Genomic DNA, 23,244 nt, shown 5'->3' on the forward strand with positions numbered 1-23,244 from the left:
CGCAATAATTACAGAATGCTAATGTTTCAAGGGTACAATAAAATAGGGTTATTCTAACAGTAGCTCGATCTGGGATGCTGTATTTGGCTCTAGTGGATTTTGCCAGATTGAATCTCATGAGGCGTGCAAGCGCCGAGTGTGATCAGACCTTGCAAAATCCATGAGAGCCGAATACAAAATCCCAGATCGAGCTACTGTTATAATGGCCCTTTGATTATATACCTCAACCTTTTGTTTGTTGTTTTGTTATTGAACGAAATCTTCTATGTTTATCGATATCAAAATGGAACTAAGTGAAATTTTTTTTGTGTCAGGAAATGAAAGTAGTCTGGCAGCATACAATACAGAAGGTACAATATGGAATTTAAAAGGTACTATACGGAATTTTCTTTCTGCCTGTTCATACTTAATTGCGAAATACAAGCTGATTTTTTTATAGAATTTATATAGGTATATAATAACTACAATATTGCACATGTCTTTGTGTTAATCAGAAAAAAGTCTATCTTTCACACTGCATGTGTGGACATTCTCAATAAGGAACTAGTAGCACTGGACACATTTAAATCATTTCATTTTGTTGACATAAATATTACATACTTCTGACAAAATTAGCTATGCACTGATTGCAGAATATGTGGACCTGAAATAGTTAACTGTTTATTTGGGTTTAATTTCATGCATAGACAATGCCATGATGTTCATAAAAGTATAGTTCAGAGTACCGGTAATCTATATTTAAAAAAAAAAATTAAATTGAATCACCCTGAGTTGTAAAATTACCCACTTGGTTAAATATATAAGATTTAATTTCACTGGGATAGAATAAATTGCGAAAGAACTATAAAAGGTTCACGTATCTAAAAACAAGTTATTTCTCAATATATACTAAATCAATGTAATTTAAAAAAAAAAACAGAGCTTTAATTCGAAATTCTAACAAACAAAATAAACTATAACAAAACAGCAATAAGAACATTCTCAAAGGAAACAAGCTATAGAGAGATAGCAAGGTATGTGTGATGTTTGATTGAAATCTATACTTAGTCTATTAAAAATTACCATAATTGAAAATTTACCTTTTTCATACATATACAAGAGGATATTTGTTTCTTTAGAACAAATATGGAATATATCTCACCTAGAATCAGATTTTTTGTATAACTTTACGAGTGCACAGCGCAAACAAAAATGTGATTATTTTCTTGCTGCAAGGTGATATACTGGCAATATATTTAAATGTTTTTTTGTAAGACTTTTACAGAATAAACCCCTATATCCTGCTGATTTTCATCTAAAGATTTTAGCAGATTGCGTCCTTGAATTTACTATCTGCTGTTCAATATATTTCAACATTTTAATGATTTAACTTTGTCTTACAGCAAAGTAATCTTATTTCTGTTCAATTAAGTTGCAAAACATGTCTTGTACCATTACTGTAATTTCACGAGGCCACGTCCTATGGGAGAACAAACTGGGATGAATAATGACAGTAACAAGTGTTACTGTTACTTCACAGTTTATACTGCTGCAGCATTTTTAGCATGAAAAAAACTTCTTCGGAATTGGTAGTTTGGAAAATAGTTTAATGTCCTACTTGAACAGAGTGCTGGTACAATTAATAATTTTTCATTCCAAGTGGTGGCGTCTAAATGTCATTGAAAATGTATAGAATTAATCCTTCTAACAGATGAGCAAATAAAAACAAGTTCCATGGTCAGCAGATTGGGAGGTGTTCATCATCATAAAACAAACCTTGAACAATATTTCTCACAGATTCAGAATTCAGTGCACAACTGTATCAACTGTTCAACAAAATGTCTTTCTTAATTGAACAAAATTTATAATCTACTAAGAGAAAACTTTTTGGTGATCCCTCGTGTGGTTTCTTACTAAGCTTCTACAATGTCAACTGTTTTTTCTAACGGAAATAGTTTATCTTACTCTGCTACATAAGAGTTAACCTAATAATGCTCCTAGATCATTTCTCAGTTATTCTACAAGAAAATTACACATTACCAACATAAATAATGCGGGCTTTGAAGATTTTTATGCTATAATTTTGACTTGTAGAAGATCTGAGGTTCAAAGCTCTACTTATAGGGCTATTATGCAAATTAAATCACTTATCTAAAGATGAAATGACACTGACTGGGTGACAGATGTGGAGTTTCTGACATGTATATCACAGATTAATAGGGTATTATATTTAAGCACCTAATATAAGCAGCACATTAAGCCTCTTGAAACAGCTTGTATGAACTAAGCTCAATTCACTGGCAGTATATTTTAAGAGCACAAACTCTGCCTAGTTTAACAATGTTAACAATGTGATCTGTAGTGGACTCTACACCAACCAGCTTATCTGTAATGGCTGCAGCAGGTTCTCTGACAGATTGTGTACTACCAACATCTGAAACAGATCAAAATACATGGTTACATAACACTGTTGCCTACCTACGAAAATAATGAAAATTTTAAAACGTTTTCTTCATGACATCTACTAGTACTTTAAATTGCTTTTACATTGTACATTTACCACTGAAGGAAAACAGAGTTATCTAGTTAACAGATACAATTTTAGAAATGTCAACTGTGCTCATACCACCACATGTCATAAAATCATACCAGGTAAAAGTAAGAAGTGGTTGTTGACAGGTCTGATAGTTACACATTTCCCCAGTTTTGTTTTGTTGATGAACAAAAACAACTGTAAATGAGTATATAATTTTCAAACCTTATTGATATAGGTATAATCCACGGGTGGAATAATTTTGCCATTAGCAGTCACAGATGTTGGACCAATTTCAACACCTAGAATATACAACTGTCCCAGAATCATAGGCTCAGACTGGTAACCTCCCATTACCAATGAAGATGTTAAAACTCTCTGAAAAAAAAAAACCCCACAACAGAATTGATATCAAATATAGACCTTTCATACATACGCATCTTTATCTTTACTTTTCTCTGAGTTTTAACTCGCAATAGCTAAAACTAAAATAAAAAATTTCAACTTGCAATTTATCAACTTTCGTCACAATTTTGTTCAACTGTTTTGGGCAGAAACAAGGCTCTGTCCTCTATAACACTACCGATGGTAAACATGTGTAGTACAAAACATGTTTTTTTCCATCAAATATCAAGCGCGTGCATACCAGTAGTTACTGGAAGTTGAAGAAATTAAAACTGTTGTAATTTCTACTTGAGATTTTGCACTCATAAAATTTTGTGAGTTTGGGCAAAAGTCACTTGCATTTTGCGAGTATGCAAGCTTAAATTTGAACTCTGAGTGTAATACTATGTCAGCCCATCAGAGCAGACAAGTGTATGAAGTTTCAAACCATTCCAGAGATACCAGCTGTTGAAAGTGAGTGCAGGACAAAGCCCCTCCAAGATGAAACCCTCCAACTGACTTTTGCAAAGTTGAAGAAAAACATCATGTTATTTTTACAGGTTGAACATGAATACTAGACTCCTATCATCTTTTTAAAATATTAGGGGAAAAGCCCCCCCCCCCCCACCACTATACAAAAGTTCTCCTGTTGTATGGAAATAAAAATTAAAACTTTCTTCATTACTTTTGATACCAGTATTTTTGCCCATGTTATTTTCTGGCTTCTGTGGATGATTACAGGAATTTTTTTCAGCTTGTATTTATCCTTTTCCTACTTTGACATGTTCCTGATAACACTTAAAATATATTTGATTTTCCGACTGAAAAAGACAACACACAACAAAACGACATAAATTTGTGATTATTTTCTACTTTCTAAATATTGAATCTTGATTTGGAAAGTTCACACCAAAACACATATCCCTGCCAGAAAGTCAATCTCATTTCATCCCAAAATCTTCAGCTTTCAGACACTTTAATTTACTAACTGCTCTTAATGCAAACAAATATTTTTTATCATTGATTATTCAGCAATTACTGATATATTTATGGTGTTTTTTTTCTGGCATCATAGCTTATATCTGTCGATATTACACCAGACAAGACCCTCAGATAATCACAGATATTGAAATTCCACTGACAATCTGTATCATAGCTCTTCATTAGAGACGAACCGACCGTACTCAGACAAACTTTTTTAATCAAGAAAATAAAAATAGAGCTCAGGATATCACTGTCACAATTTCTGTTAACTGTGTCAATAATATTACAGATTTATAGAATTTTCTTACACAATAATTCTGTAAATATATTTTATGTATACATGTACACTAGACATAGCCACAAATGAAAATGTAAGATCAGGTGAACTTCACTACAGATAGATATTTGATCATACATGTAAAACAAACGCATTCTCTTCTTATTTAATCTTTTAATGACTGAACAAATTTTGTATAGTTGATGTTTTTCATTCCATACTTTGTAATTGCCAGTTATATATTCACTTTAAAATTTCAATACTTCACTGAAAAATATGTTAGAAATAAATTTATCTTTTAATTTTATAATACTGCAATAGAGATCTTGGAGTACTGAATGAGCCATTCATTCTCAGATGTTTATGTATTTATCATAGACATAGTATCATGGAAGGGTCCTACCCTGCCCCTGCCCCGCACCCATCCCCCCACTCCCAGTCTATGCATTTTTTTATGAAATAGAATACAAAAGTAATACAAAAAGAGGGAAAGTTGTTTTTTTGTGGTATCCCACAATACATTGGAAAAATCACCATAAAATATCAATTATCCATTGCATGTCTCAAAATGGATGGTATTTTAAATCTCATTCTGTTTTTTAAACTTCTCAACGTAATATATATAATTCAATGACAGTCGAAGCCATTATCTTGTCAGAAAATTAGTAGGTTTAGTCTGTATATTTGCATACAGCCATTCTTTTAAGAATATCTAAATTAAATTAGAAACAATCTAAAAACAAAATTCCAAAGGCAGTTCGTGATTCACTTGAAGGATAACTGAGAGACGTGTCTTATGACATAGCAGTCATGACATAGCGTGGTTAAGATAAACATTTAATGCGAGTTTGCATGTATCATTCATTTTACTATTCTGATACTATAATTAAGTCTGTCTAGATAGTAACATTGTCCTCCAAACATAGCTGCTTTACTGCCATCTGTACAAAATACCCTGTTATTGATGAACAAATAAAATATATCGTTAAAGACAAGAAGTCTGAGTTTAAACACAAGTTGTTCATTTTCAAGCACTTATTTACAATGAGAAGCATGTCTCGTCTGCTTCTATAGTTGGTCTGCTTTTTAAATTCTAAAGAAACAAGAAAAACCCAATGCTTCGAGGATATGATTACATGTATAAGGGATTCAAATGGAAAAAGTAACTTGTAACATTGTCCTGTAACTTTGGAACATATCAGGGATAAAGAAGTAGGTTTGAAGCACCATTTATTGGTTTAAACCCATTGTGTTTTTGCCACTGACCATTTCAAGGTACTGTCCCACTAGTTATTTTGTCAAGTTTGTGTATATGTTTTACTCTGTCTGTTTATTATTGTGTATATGTCTGCCATGAAACATCTATACATACATTGATTTAACCTTCAGCCTGCTGTCAGTAAGTGATTCTGCTTTTGCGACCAGTGTAGACCAAAATCAGCCTGCACATATGTACAGGCTGATCATGGTCTGCTCTGTTCACTATTCAGTCAGTAAATTTTCAGTGAACACCCCTTTGAATAAAGAAATGTGCTGCTCAAATTGAAGGATAGACCAGTCCATTTTAGAAATTTTGTAAACAAGAGGGCCAAGATGGCCCTAGGTCGCTCACCTAAGAACACTCCATAACAGTGTAAACCATGTTTGACCTAGTGATTTCATGGAAACAAATATTCTGACCAATTTTCATTAAGATTGGACCAAAAAATTGGTCTCTTGCGATAAAACAAGCATTTTCTTAGATATGACCTAGTTTTTGACTCTAGATGACCCATGTTCAAACTCGACCTAGATTTTATCAAGGCAATCATTCTGACCAAAATTCATGAAGATCAACTGAAAAATACAGCCTCTATCACATACAGAAGTTTTTTCTTTGATTTGACCAAGTGACCTAGTTTTTGACCTCAGATGACCCATATTCAAATTCGACCTAGATTTCATTAAGGCAATCAACCTGACCAAATTTCATAAATATCAACTGAAAAAAACAGTCTCTATCGCATACACAAGATTTTTCTTTAATTTGACCTAGTGACCTAGTTTTTGACCTCAGATAACCCATATTCAAAACCGACCTAGTTTTCATCAAGGCAATCACTCTGACCAAATTTCATGAAGATCAATTGAAAAATACATCCTCTATTGCATACACAATGTTTTTCTTCAATTTGACCTAGTGACCTAGTTTTTGACCCAAGACGACCCATTTTCGAAATCAGCCTAGATTTTATCAAGGTAATCTTTCTGGCTAAATTTCATGAAGATCAGTTGAAAAATACAGCCTCTATTGCATACACAAGGTTTTTCTTTGATTTGACCTAGTGACCTAGTTTTTGACCCCAGATGACCCATTTTCGAACTTGGTCTAAATTTCATCAAGGCAATCATTCTGACCAAAATTCATGAAGATCAATTGAAAAATACAGCCTCTATGGCATACACAAGGTTTTTCTTTGATTTGACCTAGTGACCTAGTTTTTGACCCGAGATGACCCATATTCGAACTCGGTCTAGATTTCATCACGGTTATCATTCTGACAAATATTCATGAAGAAGAATTGAAAAATACAGCCTCTATCGCATACACAAGGTTTTTCTTTGATTTGACCTAGTGACCTAGTTTTTGACCCGAGATGACCTATTTTCGAACTCGGCCTAGATTTCATCAAAGTTATCATTCTGACCAATATTCATGAAGATTAATTGAAAAATACCACCTCTATCGCATACACAAGGTTTTTCTTTGATTTGACCTAGTGACCTAGTTTTTGACCCGAGATGACCTATTTTCGAACTCGGCCTAGATTTCATCAAAGTTATCATTCTGACCAATATTCATGAAGATTAAATGAAAAATACAGTCTCTATCGCATACACAAGGTTTTTCTTTGATTTGACCTAGTGACCTAGTTTTTGACCCCAGATGACCCATTTTCGAACTCGGCCTAGATTTCATCAAGGTTATCATTCTGACCAATATTCATGAAGATTAATTGAAAAATACAGCCTCTATCGCATACACAAGCTAAATGTTGACAGACGACGGACGACAGACGACAGACGACGGACGCCGGACGCCGGACATCGAGCGATCAGAAAAACTCACCTGAGCATTGCTCAGGTGAGCTAAAAAAGCAAAACAGAGTTATGAAACTTGTGCAATGCATGTCAGACTATCACAAAGTATAAGTGTGTAGAATTTCAATGCATTCCCATGAGTGGATACTGAGGTACCAGCTTACAAACTTTACGAGTAAAAAAATATATTTTTTTTGGGTTCTGTTTAACGTCGCACCGACACAATTATAGGTCATATGGCGACTTTCCAGTTTTGATTGTGGAGGAAGACCCCATGTGCCCCTCCGTGCATTATTTCATCATGATCGGGCACCTGGGTAGAACCATTGACCTTCCATAAGCCAGCTGGATGGCTTCCTCACATGAAGAATTCAACGCCCCGAGTGAGGCTCGAACCCATATCAATGAGGGGCAAGTGATTTGAAGTCAGTGACCTTAACCACTCAGCCACGGAGGCCCCCGAGTAAAAAAAATGGACATAATGTTGTGAATATACAAAGTAGAGTTATGGAACTTTTGCACTGCAAGTCAGATCATCACAGTGAACAAATGTGTGAAGTTTCAATCTATTCCCACTGAGATACCAGCTTACATACAAAAACTTAACCAACTAGAAATGTGTCCATGGGACACAGATGCCCCCACTACATGACAAAGGACACAGATCAACTTTGGGAAAACAATATGTTACTATTTAAAAAACAAGAGGACCATGATGGTCCTGAATCACTCACCTATCCCCACATGACCCAGTGTTGAACTGAGTATGACGTCGTTATTTCTATTATTTGACATAGTGACCTAGTTATTGAGCACATGTGACCTAGATATCATCAAAATAAAAAATTCTGACCAATTTTCATGAAGACCCATTGAAAATATGACCTCTAGAGAGGTCACAAGGTTTTTTGTATTATTTGACCTAATGACCTAGTTTTTGAAGGCATGTGACCCACTTTTTAACTTGACCTAGATATCATCAAGGTGAACATTCTCACCAATTTTCATGAAGATCTCATGAAAAATATGGCCTCTAGAGAGGTCACAAGGTTTTTCTATTTTTCGACCTACTGACCTAGTTTTTGACCGCACAAGATCCAGTTTCGAACTTGACCTAGATATCATCAAGCTGAACACTCTCACCAATTTTCATGAAAATCCATTGAGAAATATGGTCTATAGAGAGGTCACAAGGTTTTTCTATTTTTAGACCTATTGACCTAGTTTATGAAGGCACGTGACCCACTTTTGAACTTGACCTAGATATCATCAAGGTGAACATTCTCACCAATTTTTATGAAGATCTCATGAAAAATATGGCCTCTGGAGAGGTCACATTTTTCAACCTACTGACCTAGTTTTTGACCGCACGTGACCCAGTTATGAACTTGACTTAGATATCATCAAGCTGAACACTTTCACCAATTTTCATGAAGATCCATTGAGAAATATGGCCTCTAGAGACGTCACAAGGTTTTTCTATTTTAAGACCTACTGACCTAGTTTTTGACTGCACGTGACCCAGTTTCGAACATGACCTAGATATCAACAAGATGAACATTCTTATCAATTTTCATGAAGATCTCTTGAAAAATATGGCCTCTAGAGAGGTCACAAGGTTTTTCTATTTTTAGATCAACTGACCTAGTTATTGACTGCACGTGATCCAGTTTCGAACTTGACCTAGATATTATCAAGGTGAACATTCTGACTAATTTTCATAAAGTTCCCATGAAAAATATGGCCTCTAGAGAGGTCACAAAGTTTTTCTATTTTCAGACCTACTGGCCTAGTTTTTGACCGCACGTGACCCAGTTTCGACCTTGCCCTAGAGATCATCAAGGTGAACAATTCTGACCAATTTTCATGAAGATCCATTGAGAAATATGGCCTCTAGAGAGGTCACAAGGTTTTTCTATTTTTAGACCTACTGACCTAGTTTTTGACCGCACGTGACCCAGTTTCGAACTTGACCTAGATATCATCAAGGTGAATTCTGACCAATTTTCATGAAGATCCATTGAGAAATATAGCTTCTAGAGAGGTCACAAGGTTTTTCTATTTTTAGACCTACTGACCTAGTTTTTGACCCCACGTGACCCAATTTCGAACTTGACCTAGATATCATCAAGGTGAACATTCTGACCAATTTTCATGAAGATCCCATGAAAAATATGGCCTCTAGAGAGGTCACAAGGTTTTTCTATTTTTAGACCTACTGACCCAGTTTTTGACCACACGTGACCAAGTTTCAAATCTGACCTAGATATCATCAAGATGAACATTCTGACCAACTTTCATAAAGATCCCATGAAAAATGTAACCTCTAGAATGGTCACAAGCAAAAGTTTATGCACGGACACACGCACGGACGACAGACGCTGCGCGATCACAAAAGCTCACCTTGTCACAAAGTGACAGGTGAGCTAAAAATGCAAAAAATAACCATTTTTTCCTAGGTCTGGGGCCATAACTACTACAATACTGAATGAATCCGGACGCGAAACCCCAGGTGCACAACTGCACATGCTGACCAACATTCCTGTAAACTTTGGTGACTCTAGGTCAAATACTTTTGGAGCTACATGCGACACAACATTAAAATGACCAATTTTTAACTAAGTCAGGGGCCATAACTCCTACATGACTGAATGACTCTGGACGCGAAACCCCAGGTGCACAACTGCACATGCTGACCAACATTCCTGTAAACTTTGGTGACTCCAGGACAAATATTTTTGGAGCTATGCTCGACACAACATTAAAATGACCAATTTTTTACTAAGTCAGGAGCCATAACTCCTACACGACTGAATGAATCCGGACGCGAAACCCCAGGTGCAAAACTACCCATGCTGAACAACATTCCTGTAAAGTTTTGTGACTCTACGTCAAATACTTTCGGAGCTTGGCGCGACACAACACTAAAATGACCAATTTTTACAAAGTCAGAGGCCATAACTCCTACAAGACTGAATGAATCTGGACGCGAAACCCCAGGTGCACAACTACACATGCTGACAAACATTCCTGTAAAGTTTTGTGACTCTATGTCAAATACTTCTGGAGCTAGGCACGACACAACATTCTCGGAACGACGGACGGACGGACAAGGGCAAATCTATATGCCCACCCCCAAAGTGGGGGCATAAAAATTGCTAAGTCAAAAAAGTGGCATAACTTTGTAAAAAAGCAAAATAGAGAAAACTGTGCAGTGTAAGTCAGTTCATCACAGTAAATAAGTGTGTGAAGTTTCAATTCATTCCCATATATGGTTACTGAGACACATACAAAAACTTAACCAAATCGGGATGCCAACGCAGAAGCCAATGTGGACACCCAGGCACAGGTGAGTTTAATAGTTCTACCTATTCTTTGAATAGGCTAAAATTGGGTAAATTTAGTGAAAGCATGAATCAAAAAGAAAATATGTTTGTTTAACATATAAGATCAAAATATATTTCACTCGTGAACACCATATTTGACATTTTCACTCATAGCTGGATTATTAGTGAAAATATTGCAAATGGTGTTCAATCATTCAAATATACTGAAACAAAAAAATATCCTCTATTCACTATACCTCTACTGAATATGGTTTCTATGAAATAAAATACAGAATATTACCTTTGATAACTTGAAGGACAATAAGTTGTAGCTTCCAGAGCTGATAGAATCTGAAAAGTATACACATAGTAAAAACTACATTTTATATCAAAGTTACAACTTACAAAATACATGTGGCTTTGACCTTTGTGGTGTCCATCTGATTTAGGTAAAATTTTCTTCTGACATGATCCCCAATTATGACCCTGACTTTTGAACTGGGGCTCCATGCGATTCACAGATACAATCAGCACAAGATCAGACATGACCCTTCAGCCCCAAGTATGACCCTAATATTTGGGACAGCAGCTTGGGTTTTGTAAGCATCACGCCATCTCACAAAGGCAAATGAGCCGGCGGCCACCATGAGAAAACTAACAAAGCGGCTTTGCGACCAGCATGGATCCAGACCAGCCTGCGCATCCGCACAGTCTGGTCAGGGTCCATGCTATTGGCTTTCAAAGCCTATTACAATTAGAGAAACCGTTAGTGAACAGCATAGATCCTGACCAGACTGCGCGGATGCGCAGGCTAGTCTGGATCTATGCTGGTCTCAAAGCCACTATGTTGGTTTTCTAATGGCATGGTTCAAATTTTTTTCCAATTACTTTAAAAACTTCTCGACACCTGTCAAAGTCCTGAAAAGATGTTTTGATTACTTTATCAAGCTCACTGCAATTAGGCTCAACATCCAAATTATTCCAAATGACAAATAAATGTATAAAACACTTTAAGTACTTTCCCCACCATGTCATTGCCTAGTAGAAATCTAAATGTAGCTATGAATAACCAGCAACTTTGACATGAACGTTGTTGTAAAAAGAAGTTAAAGATAGACATAAATTTCATTCCATATGTAGTTACCAAAAAAGCAATTTTTCCCCTGTTCAATTGTCCTTTCACACTGAGAATTGTTTCTGTATCAGTAAAAATTTATCATTTAAATATAACTTCCTTTAAAACTTTCACAAACTGCTAAAATACCAGACATTCATTAGACACCACAATATTTACTCAAAATCTGATTTAGAAACCACATTTCCATAATTTGATCTAGGGGCTCTAATTTCCTTAAAGTTAATTTCACATTTTGTTTCCAGGGAAAATTGGCAATTTACCTTTGACCATTTACAATACCAACTGACAAATATGGCTAAGATATTCAATACAAACATAATAATTATAAGTATACCGGTAATTGGTGCCCCTGTACAAAATGATATAATAACATGAATATTTTAATTAATTCTGCCAGTGAACAGTGAAATATTTCCAAAACAAAAGCATATTACTGATGATATACGAGGGTTGTCCCATTAAATAATAGACATTTGAAGTAACAAGAAAAAAAATTGACATTAATTCACAAGGTTTTTAAAGTCATCTCAAACAGCGTTTAGAAATACACACATAAAATGAATTATTTATTAGAATTATGATTCTACATCAATTCTAGCATAAAACTGCTGTTCTTGTCACTTTTCGGGGGTGTTTTAACAGGAAAGGAAATGTGTGTTAATAGAGAGATTCTCGCTCTCATGTAATGTTAAAACACCTTTTCATAAATGTCACTTATAAACTAAAGCATGTGAAGCATTCTGGTGCCTTTAAAGATGCTGCAACATCCTCAGAGTACATGTAGGAGTTATTCCATATTTTGCACAGAATCTGGTGACTTTCCCATGCACTGCGATATCTTCCGACATTGCCAATTTTACAGGAGCCATCTGATTGTGGACCATATTGTTATTTGATTCGGCCAAATAATTATGTTATCCACTATAAATAAAGTCATTATTATGTTTACTTGTATTCACGAATAGTCCCTATTTATCAATGTATGAAGTCACTTATTTGAAATTTGGCACTATGACATCAGAATCACTGATATATATATATATATATGACTATTTGAAAGAAATATTGACACTATGTGTTGTTACAACCGTTTGAAGATGGATCCCAAGTTGTATTTTGTTGCGCCATATGGGTTGCGCCCTGTATGTGTGTTGAACCTCAATAAGAACTCAAAAACACTTTTTTGTAAAGTAATTTTTTGATAAAAGATATTTCTGGTTTCTTACAAATACACAAAATATATGCAAGTGTAAAGTATATACAACTGAATGTCAATGAAGATTATTTATTCTAGGAGTCTATGATTTATTTGGACGGCCCTTGTATTTCAGGTATTACAGGTACATGGTGTGTATGCGTATCGGATCCCTCTCTATGGTAAATGAGAAAACGGACCCCTCTCTTCGACATTCCTTGAATAGAGTATCTAGTATTTTAGATGTGAAGCCATTGATCCTATCCTATTTGTAAATACACTTTATGTTGTTACCGGTACTTTCATCAGTTTTCCTTAAAAACGCCCTACTTTTGATTTCGTTAACGCACTGGATCCCTCTCAGTCGGCGCAATATTGCCTCACAGGATCCCTCTTGACTCTCTGCACCCGGCACGGGAGCCCTCTTGGACACAATTAATTTTCTATCGGCACTGGCACCCTCTCAATTTATCTTCAGTGTTAGAATTATGAGATGGTATTCGTATTTAAAAGCAGCACAATAATGGACTACTGTGCCCGGGCAACGGGGTTCCTATATTTGTTATGGTATAGATGTGCCACTGAAATGCCCCCTTTTTCTGACTAGCTATACACGAATAGCCCGTCTTTGCATCAAATCAAATTACTTCGTATACAAATTCTAGTTTAAAAGTGATTTAAGTATCACTAAGGTATAGGTAAATTTGATATTAAAATTTAAATATGCATGTTATTTATTTTCAATTTTAAAGCATATTAAGGGAGGTAAAAACACCAACTTCACGTCATCAAAAAGTTTCAATTTTGTGTAGTCAAGAATAGGTTTTCTAAGAAAAGACAATGTGTGGATCAATGTAAAGTGTCCTATACTGGAACAAGCCTGTTGCACATCTATCTTCATTTAGATATGATATATTATAACATCTTTACAAGGAAAAAAACAAATAAACTCATATTTCTTTCTAATAGCATGTAATTTTCACATGTGTATCAAGAGTTAAGAATAAAATGCACAATTATCAGATAACAAACATACCCATTGATTCTCCATCATCCCAGTATAGTTCCCCGCTAGCTGAACCACTCACATCTAGAGCTGCGTAAATGATGAAATTGTTCTTCCTTCTGTAACACATATATCTTAATAATGTACATATTTTCTCAGGTAAAATTAAATTACTACGAAAGATAAAATACAATGTTGACAGTAATATACAAATATGCCAGCTTCTCCGATAACAAGTTAGCTTTTAAACAACTGGAGATTGACTAAGATATTAAAACTTTCTTCACTAAATCAGTATAAACTTAATAAAACCTTTCCAATAAAAAATATTTTATCGTGTTTAAAAACAGTTCACTATTTTCCTCAATTATGATGTGTATTTCATCTTTTAATGAAAATATGAGCCATACTATGAGAAAACCAACATAGTGCATTTGCGACCAGCATGGATCCTGACATGGCTGCGCATCTGCGCAGTCTGGTCAGGATCTATGCTGTTCACTTTCAAAGCCTATTGCAATTAGAGAAACCGTTAGCGAACAGCATGGATCCTGACCAGACTGTGTGGATGCGCAGGCTGGTCTGGATCCATGCTGGTCGCAAATGCACTATGTTGGTTTTCTCATTGTGTGGCTCATATATACTGATATACCGGTAGTTGTCTACATGAGGACTATGATGATCATAGATCATTGCTCATGCAAAAAACAATGATGTTTGAAGGTTTTTCTTTTTAGTGCATTTAGTGCATTCCCAATTGATGACCTGGATTTGAATAAATCCAAAAGGAAACCACCAGGGAACTCTACCCAGAACATTGGTTGAAATTGGTTACTAATAGATGGTTTTAGAATAGATGTTTTCAAAGAAATTGTAACAACAAAGGACAGATCATGGACATCCAATGATCCTAAAAGCTCACCATGAGCACAGGTAAACCAAAATTTCATTCAACACCACGATGACATGCAACCCAAGATTTGAGCATTGTTTCTTAGTTAACCATTCAACAAAACTCCAAAGATGGCTCCCAAACTATAAACTTGGAAAGTTTTGATCAACAAAAGTTTAATCATAAGCCTTATGATGATAAAATCTCATATGTACAGAAAAGATACTTACGCGAGTGTTGTTGTAACATTCGGGGACTGGAGAGGTATAATGGAGCCTCCTCTCACCTGAAGGTTGATGTGTTCCATGGGAAGGTCAAAGGTTATATAGTGACCAGGTGAGTCAATGTAAGAATGGTTGAACCAGTCATACCAGCGGTCCTTAGGCAGGTATCCCATACCTTTGTAGGTATTCTAAATATAAAACCATTTTGTGTAATAAACTGATGAAATAAGAGTATTACTGAGTAAAGGAAAAAAAACACTGCACACTATGAAATAATAACTCTATGACTAGAGACACAGTACACTTAAACAAGAGCTGGCAAAGGACAGCAATGCTTGACTATGTGATAGCCTTGTCAAGTGAATGAATATTATATAGTGTCGAAAAAGGGGCATAATTTTGAACAAATGCAAAACATGGGTATGGAATCAATACAATCGATATCAGCTCATCACAGTGGACATGTGTGTGAAGTTTCAATCTATTCCTGTAAGTGGGTACCGAGCTACCAGCTGACATACAAAAACTTAACCAAAAATTGCTAAGTCAAAAAAGGGCAATATTTGGTAAAATTCCAAAGCTAGAAACAAAAACTTGTGCAATGCATATCAGATCATCACACTGAACAAAATTTAATGTGTGAAATTTCAATCCATTTCCAATAGTGGTATTGTGCAAGGTAAGTCTTATCAAAGTGAAAAAGTATCAAATAGTCAAGCTAATAATAATCTTATGACTAAGGCATTCTGCCGCAGTATTTATGAGAAATCTCTGTAACTTCGAAAAATATTTTTTAGCAGCTGAAAATAGAAGTGTGAAAACCATACAAGTCAGTGGAAGTTATGATGTTTTATTCAAACAGACTCTTGTGTACTCTGACACATAGGTGGAAAACTGTTTGTCATCTGCAGATGTAACAACAATTGCCCTTTAGCTTTACTTTACAGTTTACATGAAAAATATCAATCTTGCCCAGTTTCTAAACCACTGAATTTTGTCATGTTATAGGCCAAACACCATACTGTAAGACCACAAAACATATGTTTATGACTACAAACCAAGGGTGACAGACCACAGTCAGTAAGTGAAGAATACAGCTAGAGCAGACTAACAGCAATACTAACTCTTACACCAATGCTGACAAATGTTTCTTACCTACAAGAATGTAATACCTGTGTGAGATAATCTTATTTTTCTTATATTACTACATCTTTCGAGTCTGTCTGCATTATTATGAGCCGTGCCATGAGAAAACCAACATAGTGGGTTTGCGACCAGCATGGATCCAGACCAGCCTGCGCATCCGCGCAGTCTGGTCAGGCTCCATGCTGTTCGCTTTTAAAGCCTATTGGAATTGGAGAAACTGTCAGCGAACACCATGGAGCCTGACCAGACTGCGCGGATGCGCAGGCTGGTCTGGATCCATGCTGGTCGCAAAGCCACTATGTTGGTTTTCCCATGGCATGGCTCATTATGCCTTATGTTCTCTAAAATTAAGTCAATTAAATCTATCATTCACATCGTAACATTAGATGTGGTATTTAGAAAATTCAACAGATTACAATTACACTTGATGACATTGTTGTTACATGACACTGCTGTTATATGACACCACTGTTATGTGACATCCTTGTAACAATCTGGCAATGTTTCAAATATGATGAATTAGTTAAATAAAATGATAAAACAAATATATCTACCTTGCCAGTTAAGTTGTGCTAAAAACGAAATCCCATCCTCAGTTTGAGATATGTCCAAATGCTTGGTAGAACCATGTTTTTGGAGAATATCTCAACTTGGTTTGAATTTCCTTATCCTTATATAGAAGGTATAGATGATTATATATTACATATGTAAATTACATACCTGTGAAGTAGTGGGAGTTATAAGAAGAGCAGATCCCCACATAAACTGTACATCTGTCATATATGTTACATTATAGTCACTCACTGGATATCTGCAAAGTAGATAGTCACTCATTGATTATCTACAAAGAGCATAGTCACTCACTTGTATATTCAAAAAGTAAACAGTCACTCACTGATTATCTACACAGTAGTAAATAGTTACTCATCACACATGTACAAGTTAAACAGTCACTTACTGGTATCAGTATTTTGGTGGGGTTAGGGGGATAAAATATGGGTGTGAGACAATATCGAGAAACACAAAACTGTTTTCTTCTTTTTTTTTAAGGGAATGGGGTGCGGTGGGGGGTAGGGGTAATGTGGTGTGTAGCGGTAATGAGGGCAACAGGGAAATGACTGGATTATAAAAGACAATAATAAGAAACACAAAACACTAAAGGTAAAAACAAGAGTGCCCTGAAGGCCCTGTATCGCTCACCTGACCTATGGACCTAAAGATCAGATGATCAAGATTAACATTCTGACCAAGTTTCATTAAGATATGGTCATAAATGCGGCCTCTAAAGTGTTAACTAGCTTTTCCTTTGATTTGACCTAGTGACCTAGTTTTTGACCACACATGACCCAGATTTGAACTTAACCTAAAGATCATAAAGATTAACATTCTGACCAAGTTTCATGAAGATATAATCATAAATGTGGCCTCTAGATTGTTAACAAGCTTTACCTTGAATTGAACTGGTGACCTAATTTTTGACCCCACTCGACCCAGATTGGAACTTGACCTTTAGATCATTAAGATTAACATTCTGACCAAGTTTCATTAAGATACAGTCATAAATGTGGCCTCTAGAGAGTTAACTAGCTTTTCCTTTGATTTGACCTAGTGACCTAGTTTTGACCCCACATGACCCAGATTTAAACTTGACCTAAAGATCATCAAGGTTAACATTCTGACCAAGATTCATGAAGATACAGTCATAAATGTGACCTCTAGAGTATTAACAAGTTTTTCCTTTGATTTTTTGACCTGGTGACCTTGTTTTTGATCCCACATGATCCAGATTCGAACTTGACCTAGAGGTCATCAAGGCACACCTTCTGATTAAGTTTCATAGAGATATAGCCATGAATGTGGCCTCTATAACAAGCTTTTCCCTTGATTTGGCTTGGTGACCTAGTTTTTTATCTCAGATTATCCAATATAAAACTTGTCCAAGATTTTATTAAGGGTAACATTCTGACCAAGTTTCATTAAGATTGGGCTAAAATTGTGACCTCTAGAGTATTAACAAGCTTTTCCTTTGATTTGACCTGGTGACCTAGTTTTTGATCCCACCTGACCCAGATTGGAACTTGACCTAAAGACCCTAAAGATTAACACTCTGACCAAGTTTCATTAAGATATGGTCATAAATGTGGCCTCTAGAGTGTTAACTAGCTTTTCCTTTGATTTGACCTGGTGACCTAGCTTTTGACCCCACATGACACAGATTTAAACTTGAGTTCACTTTCTGACTAATATTCATGAAGATACAGTCATAAATGTAGCCTCTAGAGAGTTAACAAGTTTTTCCTTTGATTTTATGACCTGGTGACCTACTTTTTGACCCAACTTGACCAAGATTTGATCTTATCCTAAAGATCATCAAAATTAAATTTCTGACGAAGTTTCATAGAGATATTGCCATAAATGTGGCCTCTAGAGTGTTAACAAGCTTTGCTTCTGATTTGACCTGGTGACCTAGTTTTTGACCCCATCTGAACCAGATTTGAACTTCACCTATGGGTCATCAAGATTACATTCTGACCAAGTTTCATTAAGATATGGTCATAAATGTGGCCTCTAGAGGGTTAACTAGCTTTTCCTTTGATTTGACCTGGTGACCTAGTTTTTGGCCCCACCTGGCCCAGATTTGAACTCGACCTAAAGACCATCAAGATTAATATTCTGAAAAAATTTCATTAATATACAGTCATAAATGTGGCCTCTAGGGTGTTAACTAACTTTTTCTTTGATTGGACCTGGTGACCTAGTTTTTTAACCCAGATGACCCAGATTTGAACTTGACCTAAAGATCATCAAGATTAACATTCATGAAGATACAGTCATAAATGTGGCCTCTACAGTTATAACAAGCTTTTCTTTTGATTTGATCTGGTGACCTAGTTTTTGACCCCAGATGACCCAATATCGAACTCGTCCAAGATTTTGTTGAGAGTAACATTCTAACCAAGTTTCATTCTGATTGGGCCAAAATTGTGACCTCTAGAGTGTTAACAAGCTTTTCCTTTGATTTGACCTGGTGACCTTGTTTTTTACCCCAGATGACCCAATATCAAACTTGTCCAAGATTTTATTGAGGGTAACATTCTGACCTAGTTTCATTAAGATTTGGCCAAAATTGTGACCTCTAGAGTGTTAACAAGCTTTTCCTTTTATTTGACCTGGTGACTAGTTTTTGCCCCAGATGACCCAATATCGAACTCGTCCAAGAGTTTATTGAGGGTAACATTCTGACCAAGTTTCATTAAGATTGGGCTAAAATTGTGACCTCTTAGAGTGTTAACAGTGAAATTGTTGATGACAGACGACTGACAGATGGATGACGACGGACACAGGGCAATCACAAAAGCTCACCTTGAGCACTTTGTGCTCAGGTGAGCTAAATAGTTGAGGGGGTAGAATGGGGTTCAGTGGGTGGGGGTAAGGGGGGTGGGAGTTTGAAGGAACATCTGTGCGAAATTGTTCTGAATTATGAATATGGTAGCAGTTCCAGAGGAAATGATTTTTTTAAAGTTTTCTATAAAACTAGCCTCACCCCTTGGCAGCCATGTTTTTAATGAAACAGAATGCTTTGATTGAATTTGGTAGATGGTCAACCAAGGAACAGAGCAGTCATATTATTCTGAAATCAGACCAGGAGTTTCGAACGAAAGTTTTGAAGTTTTCCATAAAACAATATGGATAAATCTGGTCCTAACCCCTGGCAGCCATGTGGAGGAACACAGCTGTAAAATGATTTTGAAACTGGACCAGCAGTTTATGAGGAGACTCTCAAGTATTGAAAACTAGCCCTGCCCCCTGGCAGTCATGCTTTTTAATGAATCATTATGATTTGAAGAAATTTCATAGACAGTCACCTAAAATTATTTTAAAAACAGTGGTTTCTGAAAATAAGATTTTTAAAGTTTTTCCTTTCGAATGCCATGGCAGCCAGAATTCTGCATGGATGACCTAGATTTGAAGAACCTAATGGGGATCAGTAATGGCAATGGAAATCCAATGGTCCTAAAAGCTCACCATAAGCTCTTTGTTCTCCATAGAGTTAACAATGTATTGTATAACACAATTTAAGGTGTACTTACTGGAAGAACAAAGGCCTAACAACTGGTAGGCCATCTACATGACTTCTATAGAACAATGTATATAGGTAAGGCAGTAAGGTATATCTGAGGTTGAGGGCATCTCTCATAATCTTTTGTGTGGCTTGGTCAAAAGCCGCAGGATCCTGATCCTGAATATACATAAGATATATATTATGTTAAATGATACAGGGTGATAATTTTTTTGAAGGACTGAAATGAGAATGTTGATTAGTAAGTGAACAGCTTAAAAATCAAAGAGGAAAATACAAATAAAGATATCAAAAGTTATATAAAGTGGTCCAAACCATTTGAAATTATCAAGCTGAATTTAACCAATATGACTGTACTTGGAAGTTCGGACCTGTCAACTGTCAATTTAAAGGCAACTATTAAAATCTCTTAAAACTTAAAACATCAGGCAAGAAAAATACCACAGTTCCAAAGGTATTATGATTCCTCATGAATGGGTAGAAAGCTCCTAGCTGCATCCACCGAGTACACAGTTCCGTGTTCGTGTTTCCATTGAACCCACAAATATCTGCACCAACCAGTGGGATTCCAAACAAATTAAAGTTTAATATACCTGGAATTAAATTGTTAGAGCATTACTGATTGTGTAACATTTTGTGCCTGACAATTTTTACCATGTTTTTTTTTTGTGCATTGTTTGCTTAGAAATTTTTATCTTGACAAAATGTCATAAATTCTCAATGCCCTCTTAAAGAAATACACACCTATTCAGTAACATAAAATATGTTCTTTTTTCAATAGGTTCAAATGGGACTACAAAATTTAACTATCCCCATAATTACTGTAAAAGAACATATTTTTGCTGGGTCAAAATTTTGCGAGGTTTAATATTTGCGAAACAGTAAAAATGGTATCCTTTTTGAATTTGAATTATACTAATGGTGAATATTTACATAAAGATTAATTTTCGTGAAATTTAGGGCCTCATGAATATAGCCAAAATTAAACCCTTGCAAAAATTTCTGCTCTTAAAGTAGTTGGATAAATAATCTGAGGATGATTAACTATTATTTTGAAATGAAAATAAATATTAACCTTTTGCCTGCTGACACATGAACAACAAAATGTGCTTTCTTTTTTAACCGTTAGCCTGCTAGCAGCAAGTGATTCTGCCTTTGTGACCAGTGCAGACCAAGATCAGCCTGCACATCCATATAGGCTGATCATGGTGTGCACTTTTCGCTTTTCACTCAGTAAATTTTCAGTGAACATACCTTCCAATAATAAATGGTTCTATCTAAATTGAATGATCAACCAGTCCATTTTAGAAATTAAGCAAGGTAAGGGCTAATCTTGCAAACAATAGATGTTCAAAGTAACGTGACCATTAAAAGCAGTGAAAGCAAACTCACTACAACTAGAACATTATCTTTGTGAATACTTGAATGCTAATTTAAATAAATATAGTATTGCAAATAGAAAAAAAAATCAAGTGCCATGCATTTAGGTCCAACATTCCTCTATATTATTCTCTATATATTCTATATAAAATAGACAATGTTCCCAGAGCTGCCACACACAGCTAGACCCATTTTAGAGTAAATATCCATACCTCATTTTGAAGAATTATCCTAAAACTGACTTACAATAAAGAGAAAACTAGTCTAGAGCTGCTTTTGAGAAAAGCGCATGTCTCCCACAGCTGCCTAATAATCTAAATAGTAAGTCAGTCTTTATATACTGTTTACTCACTACAAATATACCTTTGAAGAGTAAAAAGGCTGATTTTGGGTAATTTAAGGGCCATAATTCTGAAGTGCCTGGGCCAATTTGGCAAGTTATCAAACCTGGCCGAGGACTTATGGTCAAACACATTTTGTTCAAGTTTGGTGAAGATCAGATGAGAAATGTTCGACTTAGAGTGCGGACAAGATTTGTGACAGACAGACACACAGACACACACACACAGACACACACACAGAGACAGGAGTAAATCAATATCACTGTGTGGTGGGAGACACAAGTTTGGTGAAGATCGGATGAGAAATGTTCGACTTAAGAGTGCGGACAAGAGTAAAAAGTCCGATTTTCGGTAATTCATGGGCCATAATTCTGAAGTGCCTGGGCCGATTTTGCTAGTTATCGAACTTGGCTGAGGACTTATGGTCAAACACATTTTGTTCAAGTTTGGTGAAGATCAGATAAGAAATGTTCGACTTAGAGTGCGGACAAGATTTGTGACAGACAGACAGACAGACAGACACACACACACACACACACAGACAGGAGTAAATCAATATCACTGTGTGGTGGGAGACATAAATATGGGTCATATATCTTATTTGTTACGTTTGCTAACTGAAAAATCACAAAAAAATCACACTACTGTGACCTGGTATTACTACTCATACTAAAACTGAGTTTTAGTTCACCAGCAACAACCTTCTCTTTCATTTTTATCTACCAAAATATCGAAAACACATCTTGAACAAAAACTAGTCTTAAGTAAGACCACTGTGGCCAGCCTAAGCGAAATATCACTGTTCAATAACCTATCCACTATTATGTGACTAGATCAGATGGTTTCCATGCTTTTCCTTTAGTATAGTCTGGCCTTTATGGAAAGGTAATACATTCAACTAAAGTACAACTTGCTTTTAGAGACCACATAACTGAAGGTAAAAACTTGGTCTCTTAATACAATATACTTCTTTAATAACACAAAAGGGAACTGAAACTGTGGTTCCTAAATGCAAGTGGTCTTGTAATAGACATGGTCTATAAAGCATGCTTTACTTTAGTTTCACCATTCTAATGGATCTACAGGAATATGTATGTACTAAAAGGCAAACTATGGTATTTTTTTACAGATAAAGCTTAATGAAACTTGGAGTACATATTAATAATAGAACACATTATTGAGTTTTGTATTCCTAATCACTACAGTCAAGTGAAATGATGATTATGGTGGCCATATTGGATATTCATTTTTCTCTCTCAATGTTTTCACAGTTCACT

The 23,244-nt window shown here is 35.7% G+C and overlaps 1 protein-coding gene across 2 annotated transcripts in view; it reads right to left on the bottom strand.

The window, feature by feature from the left end:
• Positions 1 to 1,717: 1,717 nt before the first annotated feature.
• Positions 1,718 to 23,244, bottom strand: part of LOC123564304 (lysosomal alpha-glucosidase-like) — a 43,411-nt gene continuing 21,884 nt past the window's right edge. The window contains exons 14-21 of one of the 2 annotated variants that reach the window (XM_045357800.2): positions 20,688 to 20,839; positions 20,257 to 20,405; positions 16,886 to 16,976; positions 15,026 to 15,207; positions 13,934 to 14,022; positions 10,866 to 10,915; positions 2,738 to 2,890; positions 1,718 to 2,413 (exon numbers count right to left, since the gene is read on the bottom strand). In XM_045357800.2, the coding sequence (XP_045213735.2) occupies positions 2,348 to 2,413; positions 2,738 to 2,890; positions 10,866 to 10,915; positions 13,934 to 14,022; positions 15,026 to 15,207; positions 16,886 to 16,976; positions 20,257 to 20,405; positions 20,688 to 20,839 (932 nt within the window). In that variant the 3' untranslated portion in view covers positions 1,718 to 2,347. Of the gene's footprint in view, positions 2,414 to 2,737; positions 2,891 to 10,865; positions 10,916 to 11,418; positions 12,624 to 13,933; positions 14,023 to 15,025; positions 15,208 to 16,885; positions 16,977 to 20,256; positions 20,406 to 20,687; positions 20,840 to 23,244 lie in introns of those variants that run through there. The other variant, XM_053536939.1, reaches the window with a different exon arrangement.

This window comes from Mercenaria mercenaria, chromosome 2 (assembly GCF_021730395.1).
Source record: "Mercenaria mercenaria strain notata chromosome 2, MADL_Memer_1, whole genome shotgun sequence".
Classification (NCBI taxonomy): Eukaryota; Metazoa; Mollusca; class Bivalvia; order Venerida; family Veneridae; genus Mercenaria; species Mercenaria mercenaria.